Source organism: Parambassis ranga, chromosome 24 (assembly GCF_900634625.1).
Source record: "Parambassis ranga chromosome 24, fParRan2.1, whole genome shotgun sequence".
Classification (NCBI taxonomy): domain Eukaryota; kingdom Metazoa; phylum Chordata; class Actinopteri; family Ambassidae; genus Parambassis; species Parambassis ranga.
Window position 1 is genome coordinate 2,903,542 of NC_041043.1, and position 24,446 is coordinate 2,927,987.

Sequence of the window (24,446 nt, forward strand, 5' to 3'; positions counted from 1 at the left end):
CACCACTGGACTAGACTGTGGTTCTCGCTGCAGGAAGAATCCCACAAGTGCCGCTGACTTTACCATATGTAGTCAGCCCACGCACCTCCCAAATCAATTCTTCCACATTTCTAAGCTCCATGCCAAACCCTTCCCCGCAACCTTTGAGGTCTGCCCCGCCGCACTCACCATCTCCAGTGAGTTTCTGAAAGCTGTGGATCTTCTGTTTGGCTCTGGTTAACTGGTCCTCCAGGGAGCGCAGCCTCCCTGCTGCCAAGGACCCAGCTTCTGCCTGCCCCTCAGGTATCCTGGGGAACACAAGAAGAAGATGTAATGGCTGAGCATGAGCACACCAATAGCAAAAACAGAATACTTTGCAGATACATACATATACACTTTGTGCAGCATTATTAACAAAGACAAATCCATTTGGGATTAATAAAAGTGACGAATCAATCTTGAGTCTTGAAAAGCCTCATTTAGAGCGAGTAAAAGAAAAAACAGAAAATAATATGTAAGCATTTGAATAAACTGCTAAAATACTGAAACAGAACAAAAAAAAAATAAAAATCAACAAGCTAGTTCACAAAAGTTTATTGGATTCCAAAATGTCTGAGTCAACCCATCCTACACCTAATTTTTAAAAATGAAACTCACACAGCATGGCTTGCAGCCACACACTCTGACCAACATCCACTGGTAATTGTGATCCAAACTGTGTCTTAGTGGGTTGACTTGATTCCCATTTCTTGACTTTAAAGTTGAAGTGAACTTACTTTGTGCTGAAAATTCTTTTTCTTTTACTAACACAGTGTAGCCCCATTGGAGCTCTGGCATAGTTTATTATGAGCTTATGCACAGAATACTGAGTTACTCCTCATGTTGAACCTGGCACCTTCACTACAGTTTACACCAAGCATTGAAGCATCCATATCTGTGCACTGAAGGTCACATTATGGTGATTTATTTTGTTAAATAACCTGTAGGAGAGAATGAATAAAAGCAAATAATAAGCCAGGTTTTTATTCTCTGTGGTTACTGCCTCTGTGAATGGCAAATAATGAGTTAGTAATGCAATATTTTAACATTTAACTCTAGAACTGATAGAAATATATTTAATGTGGGTCACAGCCATTTTAATAAGTGCAGATTATAGATGATTAGTCACTGTACTTTGACCATTTATCAGTGGCCACAGTGGAAATTCCCTCTGATCAGTGCACCCAATGTAAAATATGCTACAGCAGTGCAGCGGCGGACATGATGGCCTGGAAATGCTCAATCTATTGTAAAACACAACATGTACACAGGTCACAAACAATTCCATATTTACTTTATACATTTTTTTATAACTAGAGTCACCATCACAGTCAAAACAGCTCCTTCTTTTCACATATTGCATTAAAGATTGTCTGAGAATGACAAACCAAGTTCAACTGCACATTTCTGGATGTCAGCCATCACCGCTGTGGACCTCTGGGCGTGAATGCTGCCCTGGTGGGTGGCTGCTCCTTTTGTCAGCTTCTTCTGTAGCTGTCTCAGACATCAGGGCCATGTAATAGCCTGACCATTTTCCAGGTAGTCCAGCAGCAAAAAAAATCATGCAAACCTCACTGATGTAGCTTCCTGCAAGCCAGTGATGTTTGATGTTTCCTTTCATTCCTCACTGGAAATGTGCCATCCAAGTATCTATCTAAAAACATCAAATCCATTGACAGGAGTTTAGGGGCCCACCGAGAGTAGATGATGACTGCAACGCCACATTCCTGTGAGACACCCAGCTCTATAGCAACATACTGTAGTGTTATTCATCGATCTTTGACGATAACCAGCCCTTCAGGACGAAGGTCATCCTCCAGGCTCTTTCTGCCACATCTGAATTTAAGCAGCATCCTCCACTGGTGTTGGCACCATGTCCTCGAGACTTGCTGCATGATCACTCAAACAGCTGAACTGCATATACAGAGAGCTGCATAACATTAGGGCACAAAATAATTAATAATAATAAATCCCCTACAAAACACAATTCAGGAGTATGTGTACATCTGTGTGGCTTTTTTTTAAATAAAATAATAAATAATAAAAATACGAAGGACAGGTTTGTTCATAAACAATAATGTCCTTTAAGGCACGATTACTTCTTCCAGTTGAAATTATGTTTAGGCAGCATTTCAGTCCATTTAATGTAATGAAATGAGCCATTTTCAAATCATTTGTGTTACAACTGCATATGTTTCAGCGTTTTGTCAATGATCTCTGACTAATAAATGCTAAATTATACAGTAAATTTGCATCTTGGGAGAGTACTGTATGAATAACTACAGCAGCATGTAATGAAAACACAGATGAGCATTCTGACATGCTCAGAAGAAATAATTCAAATCAGCCAGGGGGGAAACAGTGCCAGGCATTATACAGTACACAATCAATTCTTCTACATAAAAGTATTAAAAAGAGAATATGCCCGAATACACAGGAGCATTTGAAAAGCGCTATAAAGGCCATGTTAATGAGTCATCAAAGCAGACAAACTCAGTTTGTAGAGAAAGTAACATCAGGCACTACTAGGCATCAAACTGAGACCTTAAAAGCTGCAAAAGCCCCTGCACAAGTGTTCACATCCTGCTCCCTAAGAAGCCTGCCTCCCACTTCACTGAGCACTAACCGAGCATTCTGCTGCTAAGCCATGGAAACTGAGGTGGATATTTCAACTTTTATGTTATATGTAATGGCACAATGGACAATGATAAGCCGTTGTGACAAGATGGATATTTATATGCATGTCTTCCTTTCTTTGTGAAATCTGTGGTGTGCCCATTCAGCTGCCTGACACAGATCTTTTGAAATAAGACCCAGGTGCATTTCCTCTCAGTGTCAGCTTCGCTATCTCTTCTCACAGCTACAGCTGTTCAAAATGTATTCAACAAGCTGTCCCAAAAGGCCACACCCTAACCTGCTAGTTACACCACTGTACAGGAAGCAGAGCTGTTAACTGAGTGACATCATTTCTCAGGGGTTTTAAGTGCTGCAAAATCTATAGCATAAAGTAACAGGATATGTGTAGAAATAGGCCATACCAGCACAGGATAATGGGTAGGGACATTGTGCAGAGGTTAGCTAGATGCCCCAAAGAGACACTATGCTATGGCAATTGTTACAGCATTACTGTAGGCAAAACACAAACAACCGAAATATGCAGAAATGAAATAAATCCAAACTCAACAGTATCAAAACACACACAGGAAGGTGGCAAACACAAGCACAAATGATCCCTGATGGTATCTCTAAAGGACCAGAAAAAAGCAGAGACTAGACAAGGCAGCTGGTTCTTAATCAAACGATACAGGAGAGCTAACAGATGAGGAAAAACTCTGGGAATGGAGGAAGGCGGGGCTCAAAGGTGGAGGGAGATACTGCAAAAAATGAAAGACACGGTATGAAAGAAGGGGGTGATGATGAGCCCCAGAGGCAATGCACACAGAGCTGGGAAGCAGGTGAGGTTTAGCAAGCAACCCAGTTTCCAAAGGGAAAGGTGCCCCAGCTGTCACTCCACTGGCTTTGGCCTATGTACCAGGTAACCATAGAGTTCAGAGGGTAAAGAGGATTCAGATGCTGGAGGCCTCGGTGGCACTGGAGTGGACACAGATTTAATATAGTCTGGCTGACTTCAAAAGGAACTCTATGTGCTAACCTAAAAAAAGCCATACATATATATGGAAATTTAAAGTATGAGGTATACATGAAAGGGTGGTGCTGGAACACAATTTGCTTTAAACATTAATGTGTGGGTGTGCATCACCACGGTGTGAGTGGACTAACATGGTCCAGTCTTTCTTGGGAACTCTCTAACCACTTGACTCCAATAAGTCAAGCTAATAAACCACAGGAATGTGGCAAGTAAACACAAAATGTCTGCTGTTCCCATGAAAACCTGCTGCTACAGCTCAGAATCTGTTAGGTATGGAATAATGCTACGCCTGTATGCACTGTATTTTCTGTATGTATGTGAGCTGTGTGTATAAATACGTCTATCGAATCAGTTAATGTCTTTGTCCCATTCCAGTCAGTGTTATATCTAGTGACTCCAACACTGTAATTCCAAGCAAACTGATTCTGAATGGTGCATTCTTGCCTCGCATGCTCCAACGCCTCAGTACATCCAAAGCGAGCCAGCTCTGCTCTGAGCCTTACTTGACAAAGATGTCCCAACTACAGACAGCTCCAACAATGGGGCCAGTGTGTGAGTGTGGTAGCAGACTTACTCTCACCAGGCCTGAGCGACGGCCGGGTCGATGGGAGCTCAGGTCTGGAGGTGGCGGCAGGATCTGGTTGGTAGGACTAAAACTATTTAGAGAGAAATGTGGGACAGGAGGAAGTAAGCGGATCAGGCCACTGCAGCCATGAGACCCGCATGGGGACAGCTGGTGGAGTTGCTGTCTGTTTAGTTTCTTTTGGACAAAGCTGCACAAACATGTTATAGGAAATATCTGGAAGCCACATAGAGGAGTGTTGGATAGAAACGTTAAGAAACAACAACCAAAGCTGGAGTTAGAAATGTCTGTGATTGGATGTTCATAGGGATTAAAGAAGGCAACAAACCCAATGCATTGTGCATGTTTATGTTTTTCTTCCTTTTCTAGGATAAAGAAACTACAATCCCACTTTCGTGCAGTCATGTAGTTTTTTCACCTTTGACCATTGTTACAGCTGATAAGTTACATTTACATTTTCAGTTTAACTAGAAAGATACGAGTCAAATTGTGGGGACTGTAATGGTTACTGTGGCCAAAACTCACCACACAAGGACAGAGAGAAGGTGAGTAATTTGGGTCTAACGGTCAGTTGCCTGTGCCATTAAAAGACAATTCCACTGAAGCATGGAAGAACAATTAGTCTCAATCCTCTCTATCTGTCCTGCATCTGGGTCACATGGTACTGAGTATGCAAATAATTCTTTGCCACCGTTACAGCTCGCAGGACACATTACAAGGGTTTACAGCGCAGGGTCATCTGAAACAGTGTGCTGCAATGTATTAATCACAGAAATGTGCACTGCACTGCCTTTTACCAACCACTTTTTGGATGGTATTGTACAACTGCATCCTGTTGGCACCGAGGTAGGCTGAAATAACATATAAAGCAGATTAGGGCAATGACTGTGGTCTCTGCAACTCTTCTCATCCCCTCAGTCCTCATTTTTCATTTCCTTCTTGCTGCTCTTTACTTAGCGCAGTCCTCACGCCATCCATCATGCTCCCATCCTTTTCGCCTCCTCTGCATCGCCCTCCTCCCTCCATCCTTGCTCTCCATCCCTCTCAGTTGGCATGCCTGGGGGATCGATCAGGTTCTCATCGCTCAGCCCAGCTGTCACTCTCGCTCTCGCCGATGTCACACCATCAGGCTGCCGCGTGTCATTGTCTCTGCAGGAGCCGTGGCTTTGCGTCCGAGGTGACTGACAGCTGCAGTGAGGGCGGAGTCAGACAGTATGAGCAGCTCGACCTCATGCTCACCTCTCATTAATGATGCTGGGTGATTGGTGGGGTGGCACGCTGCCTGTCACTCAAGTCATTTATAACTGAATTGCTGGACTGGATCTACAGGCCAGCCAGGTGATGCTAATTTGAATCCAAGCAATGACTGAGTGATTGATTAATATTACATGACAATTCTATTCTAAGGATTATGGGGAGTTCAGCAAAACCAGGCAGAGAGTGTGGGGGATTCTCAGCGATTCAGCCAGTTTGCGATCGAGAAAATCAATATCTGGTGCAAACTGCTTCAGCATGACTATCACTCTCTATCATAAAGTGAGTAAAACAATGTAAACAAGCTCCTTCAGGTGTATAATGAATGCACCACATTCCCCGATAATGCATAACACATCTATCTCAGTGCTGCTGGGGTGTAATGGCACTAACCAAGTTAAATTCTACTTTGAACTATAAATCAGTCTCAGTGCAGTGCATGAACTCCACACAATGTGTAATAATGTCAGTTTTATGGGTTTGAATCTCTCTGAAGCCACTCATAAAAAATGAATGGGATGCTTTGGATGAAACCTGCTTTATTTATCTCATGTCAGCAGGAGGTGCTTGCTTAGAACGGGTACTGCTTCTTGTACAACATTCAGAGATCCGTGTTCACAGTTCAAAATCGGTAGAACATATAAGCTGGTAAGAATTGGGTTAAGCACGCATGGAGGTAGTCGATCAGTGAGCTAGTGAGTTGTTCCATAGTCAGTCATTCTGTGACAACCTGCCGGCTGCAGTCTGGCTCTGCGCCATGCCTCTGTCAGCAGTTTGGTAGTAGAATGAGGCAAAAGGAGGAGGTAAAGGAGTGGAAAACAGGAGGAGGTAATGAACGGGGGCAGGAGGGGCTGAGGCAAGGATGATGAGCAGCTCACTAACAGCTTCTTTGTGACTGTTAGGGCTGTAGTGTAAGGAGACGACACTACAGAATGAGGCACTCCTGACCATTACACATGTGCATGCTCGTATACACACACACACACACTGAAATCCAGAATTCAGCAGAGGACACACTAACCCCCATTGTTGTCGATAGTTCATAAAGCTTAACCTCAGCAAGTCAGTTGCCTGTTTTTGGCTTGCTGTGCCGGATACTTAGCTGAAGCTTAGAGAGACTTGAGAAGGCACTGTAGCACTGCCCTAGTAAACAACTGTGGAGGCCTCAGTCCCACATCAACAACCGAACTCAATAACAAGCAACAAGCATGCAGTGTGTCGGGGACCCATCTGGACACTGGTCGACTGAAAGCTGCACTTGTTTTTTTATGCCTTGAATTCCACCTTTGTTTTTGAGCCAATTTTGAATAATTACAAAAGCAAGGGATTTAATCAGGGACCAGCTGTCTGAAGCAATGTGTGTGTGCATGGGTTTTTTTATGTTTGTGTGCACTGATGAGGGCCCTGCATCAAAGTGAATTGGAATATCACAGCAGAGCAGCAATGGAAACATCTGAAGCTCAAGTTCCCTGTTAATACAGCACATAGCACCGTTTCCCCTTGTACATGCATCCACACACGCACACAACGTGTACAGACCCAGTGTTTATTTGTAAAAATAAACCCTGTCAGCATGCAGAGATAAGAGCAGAACCATCTGTCTCTCCATTACACATAGCTTGAATGTGTGAACGACGCTGCGAGGTTAATGGGCTCGTACAATGTGCTATTGTCTTCCAAAATAACACAACAAAATCTGGAGAGGTGTGTGACAGACTATCCATCTGTCTGTCACACACACAGCATTTCTGACAAAACTGCTCAGCTTTTGAAACTATTCAGCTAAAGAAACCCTGCAGCAGCACTTGTTTAACAGTATACCACACACAAGGTGCTGATTTAATCAGATGCTGATTACATTTTTATAAAAACCAAAAAAACAATCATCTCACTGCAACATTCTGGCATTTGGAAATTATCTTGATTGCATTACCAAGGAGCTATAGGCTACACTTACTGCTGGACTTCAGAGAATTATGTTAACAGCAAAGAAGAACACAGCACACCGGTGTGTTCAAATCAAAAGATTTAGCATTAGCAGAGCTGTAAACTATTCTAAGGATACGCAAAGCAAAAAAAAAATACAAGATGATGCTGGATGGTGTTGTTGTACATCTGAAAACAAATAAAGATTCCAATTCACATTAAAGTGTTGGAAATGCTTAAAGTTTTAGGAAGGAACGTGGAGGGAGATGATTATTCAGTTTTATACAGCTCCACCTGAGTGACTATGCAGACAGTTTGAAGCCTATAACATTTGTGGCATTTTTTTTTGTTTAAGGGAAGGAAAAATGCAAGTCAGCACTGCCACAGTGTTGATGGCTGCCAGCCAGAAATGCAGATTTTAACCCATCCAACATCCGGCCTATTCACCTGATTCGGCAGATTACTATCACACGACACAAGCCAAGCAAGTTTGTTGTTACCTAAGCGATTCTGCCATGCGCCGCAGGTCTTCATTCTGCTGCTTCAGTCGCTCCAATTTGGCCAGGATCTTAGAGAGCTCCCGGCTGGACCGCTCCGGATGTTCGCTGTCCCTCACCAAATGACCGCCAATGTAGAAGAGGAGTGTGCCCCAGGCCAACAGCACCAGGGTAATCCAACGCCATGAACCCGCCCAGGGCCGCATGGTTCGACCACGCCAGGCCAAAAATGTGTCTTGGTGTGCCTGTACACCCACCGACCCCGCCGGCCTGCTTGCCGGATGCGCACACGCACTCTGTGCCCCGTCACCACAAGTGCCACAGAGCCAACGTGGGCATCGGCATCTCTGCAGGGATGGTAAATGACAAGATAAAGAGCGTTTGTGACTAGGAGTGTATGAGAAAAGGTAGGCGGGTGTTTCTCCAGAGATCAACCAGTCTTTCCTGTGTGCTAAAGCATGGCTAGCACACTCAGTCTGTATTTGGACCTTCTGATTGGTGTCTTCGCCCCTCCACCTTGATCTGCCTTGACCAGTTTATCCAACGCTGCCTTTCTGTGTCCTTCCAGTCGCACAATATTTTCTTATTCAAGTTGCATCCTGTAAGAACAAAAACAGAGAATGGAGTTAGATGAGCCAACATTTTGGATTTGCAAATGCTTCCTGTGCTTGTAGGCCAAACAGAAGCAAACAAAAACCATTAAGGAGCTTGCCAAGTAAAAACAAGAGACAGATGCAGAAACAGAGAGCACAGACAGACTAACAGCCAAGATGCTGCTGACTGGTCCCAACATAACCCTGTCTCAGCAGCCTACAGGATTGATCAGCATGACACTGCAATTTGCATTTACATAGTGATGTGTGGTCCCTCAGCTATCCTGCATTGCTGTCGAGGCAGGACACGGATGTTCCACTTTCATCGTCTTGCCTGCTTGCACATTACACGCACTTGTACTCATGTACACCGCAGTCAGTCAAAAGCCCCCCCCCCCCCCCCCCCCCCTCTACACATACAAAGAAGCCACCATACAGACAGTTAATGGATTGTTTGGCAAAAAAACATTTTCCCTCTTCCCAAGTGCCCACTGGCATCCTAGTAGACTGTGTGACAGAAGGCAACATTGTCACGGTGATACAGTGAGCTAATGGAGGAGAGGGAACTAAAAATCCCTAGATCATCACTTCCCTTCATACCATAGCAGCAGGGGAGATGGTGATGGACGCGTGCCGGGTTTATGAAGCAACCTTCACTGTCAACTCCCCAACAAAGCCTTGCCACACAACTGAGACTTGTCCTGTGATGGAATGAAGACTGGCAGATGCGTGCGTGTGTGTGTATGTGCTATCAAGTGTGCACCACAGTACGCTGAAATATTGCCAAGCATCTTAGACTTTATGTGAGTGGTGCTGGTGGGATGGGGTTGATTGACACGTCGCAGCGTCTCTGGTGTTCCTGCCTCTGAGCATTCAAGACAGAGGAAAATGTTCCTGCTGGGGTTCGGCTGGCAGCACAGAAGTAGGTTATCAGTGGCTCATCATGTTTACCATGGAAGCATAGTTGATATGTAGGACATAAATGGTGCATTCAGTAATACCATAGAGACTGCTTATGCTTGAGTGGTGCAAACTGCCCAGAACGCAGCACCTGGGATCCCTTAAAGAACAAGGTGCAGAGATTCTCCTTCACGTCTCACTAAGTAATGTGAGATTATTGAAATCTGTGAATATATCACTTCCTACTAGGCTGGTGCGTCTGTTGCAGCTAACCTGGGCTGAAACCAGGGTGGCTCCTCTTAATGCAGGCAGCACAGGGATGTGCTGAGCTGTGTTTTATTATGGAAAATATGAGGTGCGAGAGGATAGCACTTCACCAGCTAATGCACGACTGGGACTTCACTAAAAGCCAGGCTGCACAAACTTGTCGCTATGTTTGAGGAACCATAATGAGGTTTGTGTGCAGTAGACTAAGACTGATGGAATAAAAAAAAATCTGCTGGATGGGACAGTCTACTGCTGCCAAATTGGATATGGGAAAGATTTAGGGATAAAATGTCTAGCTAGTTGTTCTGCTGATACAAGAAAGTTAAGCTAATACATTACTGCTATACTAACAGAGGTTAAATTGGAATAATAGTGAGCAATATCAGTTGAGATCATGGAAAGACACTGATACAGATGAGCTTCATCGTTATGGACAGCAGCTGTATAATGTCTCCTATGGCTTTCTGGGGTCAGTGGAGTCACTGGTGTCATCTTGACTTAGGCGTCAAAATCTAAGTATTTGATAGAAGAACTGTCCAAATAACAGGAAGCGTGGAATGCCATACGTGTGGCCATATAACCCAGCTAGTATATATTACATGGACTACAGGGCACTCCCCTCTGGAACTCATGAGGGCAGCTTAATAACTCTGAGTGTAGTCTGCACCTGTTTTAACAATGCTCAGGTTACTGCTGCAATATTTACCATTGACAGACACCTGAATGCTATTGTTAATGTGTGCAGCAGGCCTTGAAATGTCTGTATTGTACTGTACTGTACTGTGTACAGCTAACATATCTTAAGCCTTTTTAGAGGCACAAACATATGACAAGAACTCACTCTATTCAACATAATTCACATATTTATTTATTTATTTTAGGTGTTTTGGTACAATTACCAAATTTCTAGTATTGTGACAGCCCAAATTGGGTAAAGCATACGTCTGCTACACTTTTCAGTTTTCCAAAAATCGCAGTTTTGGTGCGATTATTCCACAGTCTAAAGCACAAATAACAGTGAAAACAAATTTGCTTGTTAATAGGAGTTTATGCTGTAGAACAGTACAAAATAAAAAATCATCACATTAAATTAATTAAATTAATGTGTGCTCAGAGACAACCCCTTGTATTTAAACCCTGCAATAACCCTTACCAAAGAGGCACACTTCACCTCAGAAGGTAGAAAATCTGCAGAGATACTGGTTAATTCGGTCTTAACATTAAAGCCGCCTTCACTAACTGCACATTATGGCAATTAGTAAATGCAGTCAATGGCTTCAGAAAATGAACAAAGACGGTCTTACAGATCCTTTTCATCATGCCTTTCAGCTTAGCCTTGGATATGATGAAGTGGCAGAGGAGAGGAGAAATACATTAAACAGTTTTAGATAGCTGAGCTTTATAATTAAAAGAATGAGGAGACATCCATTGAGTTCTGTGTCCGCAGAATGTGGCCTGATTAAAGAGAGAACACTCAATGGTGATACTCTACTACAATTTATTCCACTGATGAAGATCTGGAAGGGTAATATTCCACCAAAAAAATAGGAGATTTTTGCATTTCCTCAAACCTCTCACATCTGCCCTTGAGTTAAACAGACGGGCACATAAATAATGAATATTATAATAATGTCAGTTAAATAAATAAATAAAGGTTCCCCACTGTGGCACAATCATTCCTTAGTTGGACTGTATGACAGATCTGCTGACAGTGGGATTTCAGACAAAGTTGGCCACATAGTGCTTCTTCTTTTATTCTGCTTTCTTCCCTCAGGCCCCTCCTCCCTCATCCTCTGACTAAAGTGGAAACATGATTGCTAGGTCTTAGCTGCTATGGACAGAATGAAAGATGTGACTGCTTCCCTTTTGAATGTGCAGCCGTGCTACTTTATAAACGGAGAGAAAAAGTAGGACTATGCCGCTCATAAATAGAACCTCTCGTCTGTACTGCCTAGGACACTTACACCCCAAATCTTTCCTCGTGACCTTGCTTTTCAAATATCATCATTCTCTCACAATGCCTTCTCACGGCGGAAAGGCAGGTGCTGCACACATGGCACCGTGAGGGGCAAACCGTCTCGACATTCACAGTGCAGCGGGTTGCAGCAGGTCATCTATCAGCAGCCTCAGGTCTCCAGACAATAAGCACCACGATGAGGCCCATTGCTGAATTATGCATGGAGCTCAGCTAAGGATGGCTTCTATTACACCAACACAACCACTCCACTTCGAGGACGACAAAGGGAGAGCCTCACCTATACCATATATATATCTATACTGTCGCATCTCATCTGCGTTAGTGCAGGAGTCTGTATTAATGTGGGTTGCTAGGGGCAACCCTAAGGGGGGATGTGGAGCAGGATGTCATGGTATGTAGCGTGGTGGCAGAAAGATATAAGGTGGGTGTCTGGATAACAGACAGGTAGGAGAGGATCAGGAACAAATGCATAGCAACACTGAAAGGATGCCAACGGGAAAGAATAAAAGTGCCAAAGTTGTTTCCATTTCTGTGATGCAAAAATATCTACTTGACAGCCGAATGTGGCCTATGATTGAACAGACATGTATTTGTGCTGATACTGTCAAATTTCCAGCCCAGTGTATCACCAGTTTGAGACATCTGATCCTCCTTATCAGTTATATGAGCACAATGCAGGGAGGCATCTTGCAGGTGCTCGGACAACAAAAATGCAGCAGGAGAAACATCAACACCAACTCAGGCAGCATTTTTTAACCATTATTTATCCAGGGAGAGATTGCTGAGCAAGCTGTTCTTGAGAAACAGCCTTTCTTTATAGCCATAAAGCTACACTCATTTCCTACAGTTTCCTACAAATGATCACTGAGCTGCTTATTTTCTCAGCTGGTGTGGAGGTTCAATCCGGCGACCTTCTAGTTCCATGGGATGGATCGTATGGGTGCCGAACACATAAGCACCATAGCCAAAGCCTTTAGTAATGAATCAGCAAATGTTTTTTAAAAACAGATAAAGCATTTTTTCTAAAAAAGAGGAAACTAGGAAGGGCACTGTAACCCTACCCCTGCTGCCTGCCATCTGCAACAAAAACAAATTCTATCTGCGATTTTTTTCCCCATCAATATGAATACCAGCAAATGTCTGACTCACTCAGCAGCAGTGAGCTGAGTGACTCCCAGCGCTCCCTTTCCCTACTCAGCTGGCTGGCACACGAGATGCAGAGACACCCATAGATTTTAGGGGTGCCCCTGGTGTTTTATACTGTCTGTATGTATGTATGTACATGTGTGTGTGTGTGTTTGTGTGCGCGTGCGCATGCGTGCGTGGGTGGGTGGTGTGGTAGTCACAACGGCTCAGCACAGTCCACTGCACACGCAGACGCACAGACATCCACCCTCACACACACACAGACACAGGAGAGTGGTAAATATTTCATGAGCTGCTGTTTACTTCACAGCATTTCTAAGCTGAATGTGCAGGAGTCCATTAACCTAAGCTAGAAGGCAAAGAGAAAGGCTGGCGAAGGGACAAGCATGAGGAAAGAGAGGAAAACGGTGAGATGGTGAGGTGGGAGTAAAGGGCATGACTTTCCCATAAATGTAATGGGTTTTTATTACATGCGCGTGGAAAGGCCCTGAGGTAACACAGCATACACCGAGGTCATGTCCTCAGTGAGTGTTTAGATCTTGCAATCACACACTAATTACCGACTGACTTTGATATTGTTTTTAGGCAGCAAGGTGGCTCTGGACTCCAGCTTACTTAGCTATAACACAAAAAATCTAGATCTGTCACATTATAAAAAAAAAACATACAACATCTTTAAGTCTCTTTCTCTATGTCAAGTTGTAGTTTGAAGAGGTTATTTCATAGAAGTTCCTAAGTCTATTTACCAAAAAATACTTAGCAAACATGTACTTGACATAAAGGAAACTTGTCCATAAGATGCATATTGTAAAAAAGCTGGAGACTTGTAGGTACTTAGAGTCACTTGATGTGTTAAGTAGGGTGTTTCAATAAAGTATACAAAAATATGCCAATACGATCAGCCTGCCAATGTCAACATTTAGACTCTTATAGAGTGAAAGGTACAGAGAATAATAAACCCAATGGAGACGGGGTTAGCAGAGAGTACAAAGATCAAATATTTGTCTCCTCGTTTCAGAGAATGTTGCACATCTTCATTTTTGAGAATTAAGTATATCTGAGCGGTACCTCCACTCAGGCACTGAAGGCTGCTCACCTCATCGTAACTTCGGGATTAAGTCTCACAGAAGTGGCTAAAGGTCTCAGAGAAGTTCTAGCCACGTAACCGCTGAGCCTGCTGCAGCTTGGCATTCAGTATCAGAGCTGAGCACACAGCCTCTCCTTCAAGGTTATCTCTGTGGAGAATTCGCTGACAGCAGGATACACATGCACACGCATTCACACGTGCACACTCGGTCGCACAGTGACACAAAGATAGGTAGCCAAACTCACAACTTTACACATACATACACACACCTCACAGGACTGGAGCAAGTGGGGGGGGGGTTAGGTGGGGCTTGTTTGTGCTAGTGGTTAATGCAAACAAGTTTTTAATTGCAACAGAGGGACATATGATTAGCAGTAAAATGTACCAGTCATTCCTCTGTTTTATTACTTTTTATATCCAAATAAAAATTGTGGACCTGGGCGGGCACCCCACCTGCCAACCCAATCTGTCTCCTGACGAGTGAAGGTGGATCTCAGGGCTCAGATGTGGTCAAGGACAGCATTGTAAATTCACCGTGTCAGTGAGGGTGATGAACCGGCTCTGCAATGGTGCGTGTGTGTTTGAGAGAGAAGGGGAAAAGAGCAGGAGTCAGTGCCACTCAAGCAGCTCGAGCCCAGACAACATTAAGTGTGAGTACATGTGCACGGGTATGGCCAAGCATTTATGCAAGGATGGGTGGGTGGCAGAGAAATTGCAAATTGATCACTTACTTTATGCACAGCATTGTTAAGAAACACAGTCCAGAGTGTGCACACCGCAGAGAACCTTGACCATCATTATTTGCGAGTAACAGAAAAGCAGAAGCTCAAGGTCTGCATTATCCCTCTACCTTGAGCTATATTGCTGCTGGGATCTATGCACACACACTCACTGTCTGTTCCAATTTCTGTTCCTCATAATGAGTCCCAATGACAGCTGACCTTTCACAGCCTGGGGTGCCAGGGACAAGCTAAAGAGATGGGGACAGTAAGGGAGGGTGGATGGGCCTGTAGTGACCCCATGCAGAGGGTGCCAACCTTCATTCAGTCACTTTAAAGCGGTCTAATGAGTGGCTGAATACACAGGAGAACAGAGAGAGAAGCGAAGGCATAATAGACGAAAATCTGGCTGGAGAGGAAGGGAGAATAGGAGGAGGAGGAAGAGGGATAAAAAGGACGACTACTGTTACACTGCACGAAACTGAGTGATTTTTATCATCTGAATATGCAGTGACGCATACTGCGATAAGCTTGGATCCACTGAATATGGATTTTGCCCAGATTATAATCAGACCTTTGAAACAAGTTAGAAGTGGTCAGAACATTGTGATCACAATTCTAATGATTTGTTGCCAATCCACAATAAGAGGGGAATAAAAAAAACACGGCAAATATCTTTCAAACAGAGCAGGGGATGCACAACTGTTGACTCATTTGAACAGACGGCAGTATGCACACATATGATCCTGTAAAAGTAATATTCTGCACTGAAGAGATAGACTTGGCTTACAGTAGAGAAGTGCAAATCACTTTCTATTCTATATAGTGACCTATGAGGTGTGTGCCATGGAAGGACAATTAAACCCTGCATTGTAGGTTTAATTGATCAGAAAAAAAGCACTGTATAACCAGTGGTTATAAAACTGATTTTGTCAATTGGTGATTTGACACTAAAGGTACCCAGAATGCACTGGGTTCATTGTTTTTATTCATTGTCTTAGCTCTTTCCACAACAAACAGCTGATCAGAAGCATTTAAGTAACCTTATTGCCACAACCGATAAAGTGTAATCTTGCACAATGATGTCACTTTTGATGAGCATCCTCCGGCCGGGGACACGGTGAGCATTAGTCTGATCTGATCTGCCTTTCACAAGCTTCCTTTCTATTAATACGCTCATTGGATTTATACCCAGGTAGGCTAGGTCGTTGTTCACTACTGTGTGGACCAATGAAACATACTTTAAGATAAAAAAAAAACTGCCACTATAAAATAGTGTGATGATGTGTAACTGCAGCCTCAGTGACAAAGCTGGCAGGAAGGTGAATGGAGAAAATCAGAAATGACACTGCAGCGCGAGCAGACAAGAGAAAGAATGTGTCTGGGTCTGAAGCTGGTGGTAAGGGGACACCAGGCACCGAGGAAGACAGTGAGAAAAATTGTTCTGATCTCCTATCGCAATCTCCCAATAAAAGCCGAGATTGACGAGAACAGGGGGCTCAGCGGTCTCTGGTGCAATAAGTTACATTTCCAACACAATAAGCAGCGCGCCCAACCCCTCAACATTTCCTACCTCACTCATCTTCTGTGACAGAATTTACGGTCAGCGGTTAACTCCCATTACACCCTGGCTCAGGGCAAATGTAACCCTCCCAACCTCACCACCATCAACACAAGTCGAAGTGCCCTCACTGAGGCCGGGGCTTGAATGATAAAGCAATGACCAGGGAAAAGAAAAGGTGCTTTGGCAGAAGAGATCCGAGCAGCAGCAGAGAAGGAAAACTAAGAACAAGAAGGAGAGAAAAGTAAACAGTATAGGAATGCCCAGACTACAAGGACACTGAGTAAAAAAATAGTCACAGAGAAAGACAAAAGGGAGGAAATAAAAAAGGAGTGTGGTTGGAAAAGTGGGAGCCAGGGAGGTGGTAATCAGAAGAAAGATGGTGGTGGTAGACACAAAGACAGAGGGGAAGATGAAGAGTGTTCCCCGAGGGGCTGGAGTCCTGACTAATACAGAGAAGGAGTCCTATAAACAGCAGTAACACACACAGCTCCCACAGATTCATGGCCCTCTCTTACATTACCAACACTCTCGCCTTCAACCCTTTGCTCTGTGACCTTAAATCCACACACTGTGAAAACACGTCAGCAGTAACAAGTGACATATTTATATATCCTCAGCTCAGCCTTAGACTCTGGCTTTTGCCTAGACAAGAGATAAAAATACACAGCACCTGCAGGAGAAAGCTGACACACAGATCCAACATCTAGCATGAGTCGAGATTAATGCATTTTAATGGATTTCATTTCATCACTGCACAATTCAGTGCAGTGACAGTCAGGATGTCACCTTCAAGCATGAAGTGTCTCAGCTCTGGTCTTTTTTTTTTGTCGACTTCACCCTCCTCTCTTGATTTCCTCCTCCAGGTGCTCTGCTGTCCCTCACACACACTCCAAAGACATGCATGTGAGATGAAATGAAAACTTAAAATTGCTTCAACTGCATGCATTGGTCTGAGTGATGGACTAGCAACCGGCATGAATAAATGTTGAAGCGGATTCCGAAATGAATAATTGACGAGTTGAGGTGGGTGTTTTTGTGCAGCCTGACTGCATCTGTGCAGGTGTGCTGCTGTCCTCCTCTCAACTCTCTGCTTGGCTCCTTTCTGCTTCACTCTGGTTGCCAGCTTCCTCTTAAACTCCATTACCTCCTTTATCGTCAGATTTTTTATTTTTTTTGTTAGAGCTTGACATTTAAACCCAAACCCAGAGGGACCTGGATAGACCAGAGTTGGGTAAGCCTGCACCGAATTTCCCATTTAATTGCTTTGCTTTGGGTCAGGATTGTTTGAAAATGTTAAAACACTTTTACCCTGGCTTAATGATGAGAAATTACTTAGTTATGTTGAGCTTCAGGAGGTTTGAAAATAAGAGTTTAGTTGCCGATTAGACAGGAATAAGTCTGATCTGAGACAGCTTGAGCACTATTTCCAGGATCCAATTTATGCACCTCATATCCTGTCACTCTCAAACATTTTTCCTTCCATTTTTCTTGCCTTTTTTTCTCCTTGTCCCTCCACCTCAGCAGCCTGCATGCGTCACAGGGCAAGCTGTATTGACAGAACTCCTCGTCCCCGTCAGGTTGTGTTTTCTGCTTGGGGTCCGCGCTCATTGGTTCGCCTGACTTCTCCTCTGTCTCTTTCACTCTGGCTCTACGTCTAGTATTGTGTTTGAGTGTCTGCTCAGCTCGTCAGCTTCCGCTTGAGTGCTCTTTCCACTCGATGTGATGCGTTTGTAAGTCTTTTGTAGTTAATGTATAGATTGTGTAACAGTTTCCATGTGTGCAGCCTGATGTGGAGGGCCTTTTTCTTTTTCTGAGCTGTAGCTCTACAGAGGCAGCGGGCATGAACTCTTGTGACTGGTTCAAGAAGAGTTTATTCTGGTGTTGTAGCAAAACAATCCTATCATCACAGAAGTGTTGTTGCTTTTCTGGAGTCACCATTCACATTCACTACATTCAGCCTGGACTCACCCTGAACATTGGTTGTTAGTGTCATGAAACTGACAATTACAGACTATAGTAAACATTCCCTCTGTGGCCTTTCATAACCACAGGCTTTTTTAGTGTTTTCATTGGAGCTTGGCCCTAAATGGTTCAACTCTGCATTCCCCTGGAGGACAATAAAAAGAGTCAATAACAAAATCCCTGCCTCACCTTGAGAGGATGAAGTTTCCTAAATACGATTAAAAGGGAATCTTTGCACACTGTCCACCCCGACCCCTGTTAACAAAGCACTAGAAAACTGCCATGTGCGCTCCCATCTCCTCTAAGCAGGACCTGTTGCTCAAATTACGTTAGCGAACAGCACATGAAGAAAACTCAATACACCGAGCATCAGGTAGTGCTAACACTGAGCTGAAGCAATCACACCAACACTCCCTCCTTTTACTACTCTGTCTCCCACAGGAAAACAGAGGAATACATTCATGCGTTGCTGCAAAGGATTTTTCATTTCTATCCAGTGCAGGCACCACTGAGGCCTTATTAGTACTTGGTAAAGCCAGTGCTGGAGTTTACACAACGTGACTTTGCAAAAGGCTGAAAGTGAAGAAAGAGACTAAACACTTTTCTTCCACTGCTGGCAGAACATTGTGATCCAACTGGGAGCAGCTGCATCCCTGTTTCAATAACACAACAACACACTGCCCCCCCCCTCCCCCCTCTTACAGTTGTGAGGATGAGATGAGAGACAACCAGCAGGGACCGAGGCGCCCTCCTTTGAGTCAGACATAACAATCATGTTACACATATGTAGCGTTACATGTGCATTGTTTCAGTTGTCTTAAACATCAGTGCTGGCACCAGACAACAGGGAAGTCCATCAATCTTCCTCTGGGGAAGGTACTGGTTTGTTGCTTATTCAGTTCCCTTGTGTACTGATTGGGCTTTCACCCCCTCACTTGCTTGCAGCTCCTATTCTCTGAGTGTGTAACCAGCCACTGTGCACAGCTGTCATGTGTCTGGCTGAAAGCGGTCTGACTGACACTCATTGTTGAAGATTGAATATGCATTTCTCGCTCTAGGACTGACGCATGCCAAATGAAGGACATTCCCCTGATTGATGACATCTATTTATAATGGAGCACTTTCTCCTTTTCACTCTTGTGCAGACATTCCCCTCCAATTCTTTCAGTTTGCTATGCTGACCTCTGACAGACCCAATGCTAGAATCTGTTTTAGTACTCCCAACTTTCCATTACATTGGTGAAAATAAAATTACTGATTCACTGCAGAAATTATGCATGGGTACATGAGGGAGGGAGGAGTAGCAGTACTCCTGAGCACCAAGGTTAGATCACAAACATAATCAATAATGCACTGCCTATTGTGTTTCAGCATCACAGTCAGCTCAGCTCCATTCTATTCAAGTGAATCCACAGCGCAGGAAGGGCGGCTGGGTCTGTGCTAAGTCAACAGTCCGCATGAAAGATGGGTCTTCCTGAAGGCACTGACAGAAGAAACAGAAGAGAAGAAGGGATGGTGGCCTGGGCAGATGAGAGGGAATGTTTGGCGGACTTGGCAGGAAAACAAGGCACTGAGGGAGTGCCTGGTTGCTGCTGCTGCAGATGTTGTTTATGAGTCTTTACGCAGTGTTGCATTCGATCCACCCAAATAGATGGAGTCTACGGCCCTGGGCTCAGGCACAGTGTAGGAAAATAATGCTAATAATAAAGATAAAAGCACTACAATCTTATGTAGTAGACTCACAGTGTAATGCATTTGATTCAAGGTAGCCACAATGAAAACTCTCCTGGCTCTCTTAGCCTGGCTCTTGTCTACCTCCCAGCCACAACCTATCGATACAAGCCTAGCTGAGCAACAACGTCCTTCCTCAACAGCTAATCCACCCCTCAGGCACCATCGCCAGTTTCATCTTGAACTCTGTAAACCAAACTACTGACAGCCAAATGAATCCTCATTCTGTCCCTCACACTGATGCTTGTTTATGGGCCCTTGGAGTGCATTAAATGTATATTGCATCCACATATTCATTAGTACATGACATTACTCCCATTGCTCTTCCTGGTGACCATCCAACAGGCACAGTGACAACCAATTCATTCCGCTGCATTGCCTTGTAATGCAGATGACTCCTGTATCTGCTTCTGAATTATTGATCCGGTCAAGCAGACATGATGCCACGGTACATAGTGTATAAACATACACTATGGTGATCATACAAACAATATGACTGTACACCGTAGTTGCTTTTCATGTGCTTTTGATGTGCTTAAACACTGCAGGCAGTTTGTTCCTGTTTCATTTTGTATCTTGAGATAAGAGTGTTCCGTTTTTGATTGTGTTGGAAAACCTTCAGCTGAGATTTTGCCCAATTTAAAGAGCCACTAAGCTTAGAAAATCTAATCACATCTCTGTGAATACATGATCCTGCAGAAAACCATAAACCTACGAGGCAGGTTTTGTAAAAAGTATGCATTGATCTTAGCGCTGCTAACCATCGATAGCTGGGTCCCATGTGCTCGTCTGTGTCGGTAATAGTCTAGTTCGGTCTCATTCTGTCCGGAGGTAGAAATCACCTCCCCCTCTACACTCCGTTCTTTCCTCCACAGTCTGCCGGATCTGATCCTCCCAGTGTGTCCTCTGTGGTGTCTGCTTCTGTTCCCCTTCCTGTCGGTGAGCTGAGGGCCAGCAGAGGGGAACGGGCTGCCAACGTCTTGGCCTGGTTGCCTGGCTCCCCACAGCCTAGTCATTACTGCTGGCTAACAAGCAGAGAGCGAGGGACGTCTGCGGCTGCTCTTCCCCTTAACTAACAAAAAGAAAGACCTCATGGGTAACTGTGGAAGCAGCAGCAGCAGTACAGAGACACAGGCTCCTGCTGGACCCATAATGGTGCTTTCTCATTATAGATTGTCTCCTAAGGGAGGGGGAAAAGTTGTACACGCTGGGTTACAGGTCCTTTCAACTAGGCACTGTGGGAATACAGGGGTAGAGAGAAAGGAACATCATGTACACAACCTGTCATATGCCACTGCTTTGAATTATATTTATGTAGTGATGCTTATGTGTGTCACATGCACTCAGTTTGATGTTTACATGCTTCCTTAATGTCATCTTGTATTTTTGTTGATGCCAGAGACACTGGGGAAGTTCGTCAGAGCAGGGAGGTCCATGAAATGGGTTTGACTTGATTTGATTCCAGCGGCCCCATCAGAGAGAGTGGCGAGGCAGTGGAAAGGTTGGGCTCATGCAGCTGATGCATGCTCACTAAAATGCGTATCATACCAAACACACACTCACGACACATACAAAGGGATGTTTTCATGTGGTGTATGCAGCAATAGCTGGCAGCCAGTTTTAGTGATAGGGGGCGGCGGCGGCGTGGGATATGTTTATTAATGACTCGTAAAACACTCTGAAATCCTCGGCCCACCACTTGTTTAACACCTGTTATCATCAATTTTCCGTTGTGTGTCCAATGCTGAAGTAGGCTGTATGTTGGCAGTGTTTTTGTTGACATTTCATTGAGTCAGCTCAATATCTCATCTTTGCTCAGGCACAAAAAGTCTCTTACACGAGCTAATGAGACTAGCGTTACCTAACTTATTCATGCAAATTTACTGGACTATTATACTCCCAATCATCGCAGGCTTTGTGATACAAACATGCCGCACAGTCAATTATCTCCATAGCATCTTGGATCAGGCTGGTTCAAACACTGTCACTGAATTGAACTGTGGTATAAGAGGGGCCTGTCTCCAAACAAGAGGCGAAACAAATAAAATAAGAGCTGTAAATTCTAATGCTCACAGTCCTGCAATACAAATGTCGATACAAAACAATTCTCAGAGAGGTTTGTTGTGAGGTTATATTGTTGTTCAATATAGAAAACTGTAATTTTGCAATATGCTATTGGATTTTTTTTAAATCAGCTTCATAAAAGTGTTTTTTTATTTTTGCAAGGCTATTTTATTAGATTGTATTACAGTTTACAAGTGTTGATGTAATTATGTCCACCCACTGCATATTCCAAGTGCAATATATTATGATCATTGTAGTTTAATAAGCATTTACTGCGTCATGGCTTTGAATCTGCACAGATTTCTTTATTTTGAATGACAACAAAAGCACCTTCTCAGAAAAGAAAAAAACACACACACAAAAGCTGTACAAAAATGGGTGATCCAATTTCCACTGACTGCGATGCACTGTATTTTCCCTGTTTTTTTTTTATCAAATAACATTTTGCTGCTGGGTTTCGTTTATTGGTGCAGAACAAGAGGTGATGACTGACAACAGTACACAGCACTAAATTACAACTCTTTTGAGATACTCGCAGAAAATAAACGAACCTCTTCAAGACTTTGATCCAACTGATCACTAAGACAAAGCTGTGTTTTTTTGTTTTGCATATCCTTCAAGCCCTTGATTAAGTCTGGTAAATCTCTGTATTCCTCAGTATACCCCTCCTTTGTCTGATGTTAGAGCTCAAGTAGCAATGACCGTTGTGTTAATCAGAGATGACGGGTTTGCTGGAGCTAAAAAAAACAGGGTTGGGACAAATCTATTGGCTATTGGCTTTAACTTCTTGCATATTCAAATCAAAACCAACCATGTAAGGCACATTAATCTGTCATTTAGAGGCTTTATTACACCCATCTTCTTTTAAGACAGTTAATGACAATGAAGCTGTTTTCAGTGGTCTCTGTCTGATCAACTGGTGCTAAAAAAAACCTTAGCTATTTATAAACTTGAATAACAGCACTAAAACAGTAATGTTGCACAGTATTTGTCAGGTCTCCACATTTTAGTTTTCTTTTTTAAAAATGTTGTGTTCATGTTTTTTTTTTTTTTGTAGATCTAACCGCCCTCTCTTTTCAGGTATCTCGTCATCCCCTCCTCGTGTATTCTCTCCCCCTGCTGATTGCCTGCCCTGCCCCACTGTGGGCCACCTTTGTCTGATTGTGTTCCTTTGTGTATTCAGGCATCTCCCCTCACTCCTAGCCAGATCATCACAAGTGTTTTGCTTCAAGCATTCTAGCCCTATTCAGTGTATCTAGATTCTTAGTGTATAATCGTGCTTGTTTTTTGGATTGTTTACCTTTGCCTAGTCCTTTTGTACCTTTCCCAGTGTGGATAGCCTTCATGTTTTTGACTTAGCTTCAGACATTGTTCCCGATTTAGCCTAGCCCTTTTGTACTGTCGCCTTATTGGACTGATTACTGTGTACTGACCTTGTTTTTGTATTACATTATATGTATATTCCCCCTTAGATTATTTACATACACGCGTAGGCATCCTTCACCTGACCGGAGTCTTTTCAAATATTGATATTTATCCACTGCACAGAATTTTCACTGCACACAAACCACAGGCCTTATTTCGCTACCATTAGTCATTTCCAGGGCTAGCCGTGGTGATCCATCATTTTACATTATAATACTTGCACATTTTCATTAAGGTAAATCAAACTTTTCCTTATGAAATTATATTCTTACATGTATCACATCACAAGCAGTCAGCCAGTAAAGACATCTGTTCATTAATGTAAACAGGAGATTGTTTGAATCATGATGGTGAGATACTCTAAAAAAAGGTCAGTATTGTAGTTGTATTTGATGTCTGCATCACCCAGATGTTCAACACATCTCTCAGTTGGGTTATAAGGGTTACATCCAGATACACTTTCTTCATCCATCACTGCAGCAGACATTTAAAAAAAAGGACTTTTATCCTTACTTAGTTCACAAATCTTGACCTATGGGTGAAGGAGGTGTACTGTCAAATAAAATATCTTAGATATCAAGCATAGCTACCTCTTTAGGGCATCACAGCAGCCAAATTAAATATAAAGGCAAAATTTACGTGTGGGGCTACTAATTTTCCTGCACCAGCTGCCTAGTTCAAATCAATATGTGCAGAAATGCAGAATGTGCTAACAGCTGTTGTTGCCCTCCTTGTTCCTTCACTGGCTCACACACAGATGATCCACAGCAGACACTAGTTACCTCCTGACAAACCAGACGTGCTCGCCCCATATGTACTCAGGTCACGTGGCTGATCTTTGACAGGTTGCACATGGAGGCTTGCGCAGTGCAGATGCCCTGAGACTCGAGCTCTGACCCCTGGTAATGGGTCTCTGAGGGGGGGGGGGGGCTGGGGTGGAGTGCAAGCCTGTGCTGCTCGGTACAGTTGTAAACTGGCCGGCTCCTCCCCTGGGACTGATTTCCCCTATGCTGCAACCCCCCCCCCCCCCTCCCCCCTCAATACACTCCATCACAAAGAGGGAAAGTGACGCTGTTACTAAGG

General features: G+C 43.7%; 1 protein-coding gene across 2 annotated transcripts in view; it reads right to left on the reverse strand.

The window, feature by feature from the left end:
• fut8b (fucosyltransferase 8b (alpha (1,6) fucosyltransferase)) overlaps window positions 1-24,446 on the reverse strand; it is a 79,192-nt gene that overhangs the window by 28,474 nt on the left and 26,272 nt on the right. For both annotated transcript variants that reach the window (XM_028397547.1, XM_028397548.1), the window contains exons 2-3: window positions 7,931-8,526; window positions 169-287 (exon numbers count right to left, since the gene is read on the reverse strand). In XM_028397547.1, the coding sequence (XP_028253348.1) occupies window positions 169-287; window positions 7,931-8,133 (322 nt within the window). In that variant the 5' untranslated portion in view covers window positions 8,134-8,526. The remainder of the gene's footprint in view (window positions 1-168; window positions 288-7,930; window positions 8,527-24,446) is intronic.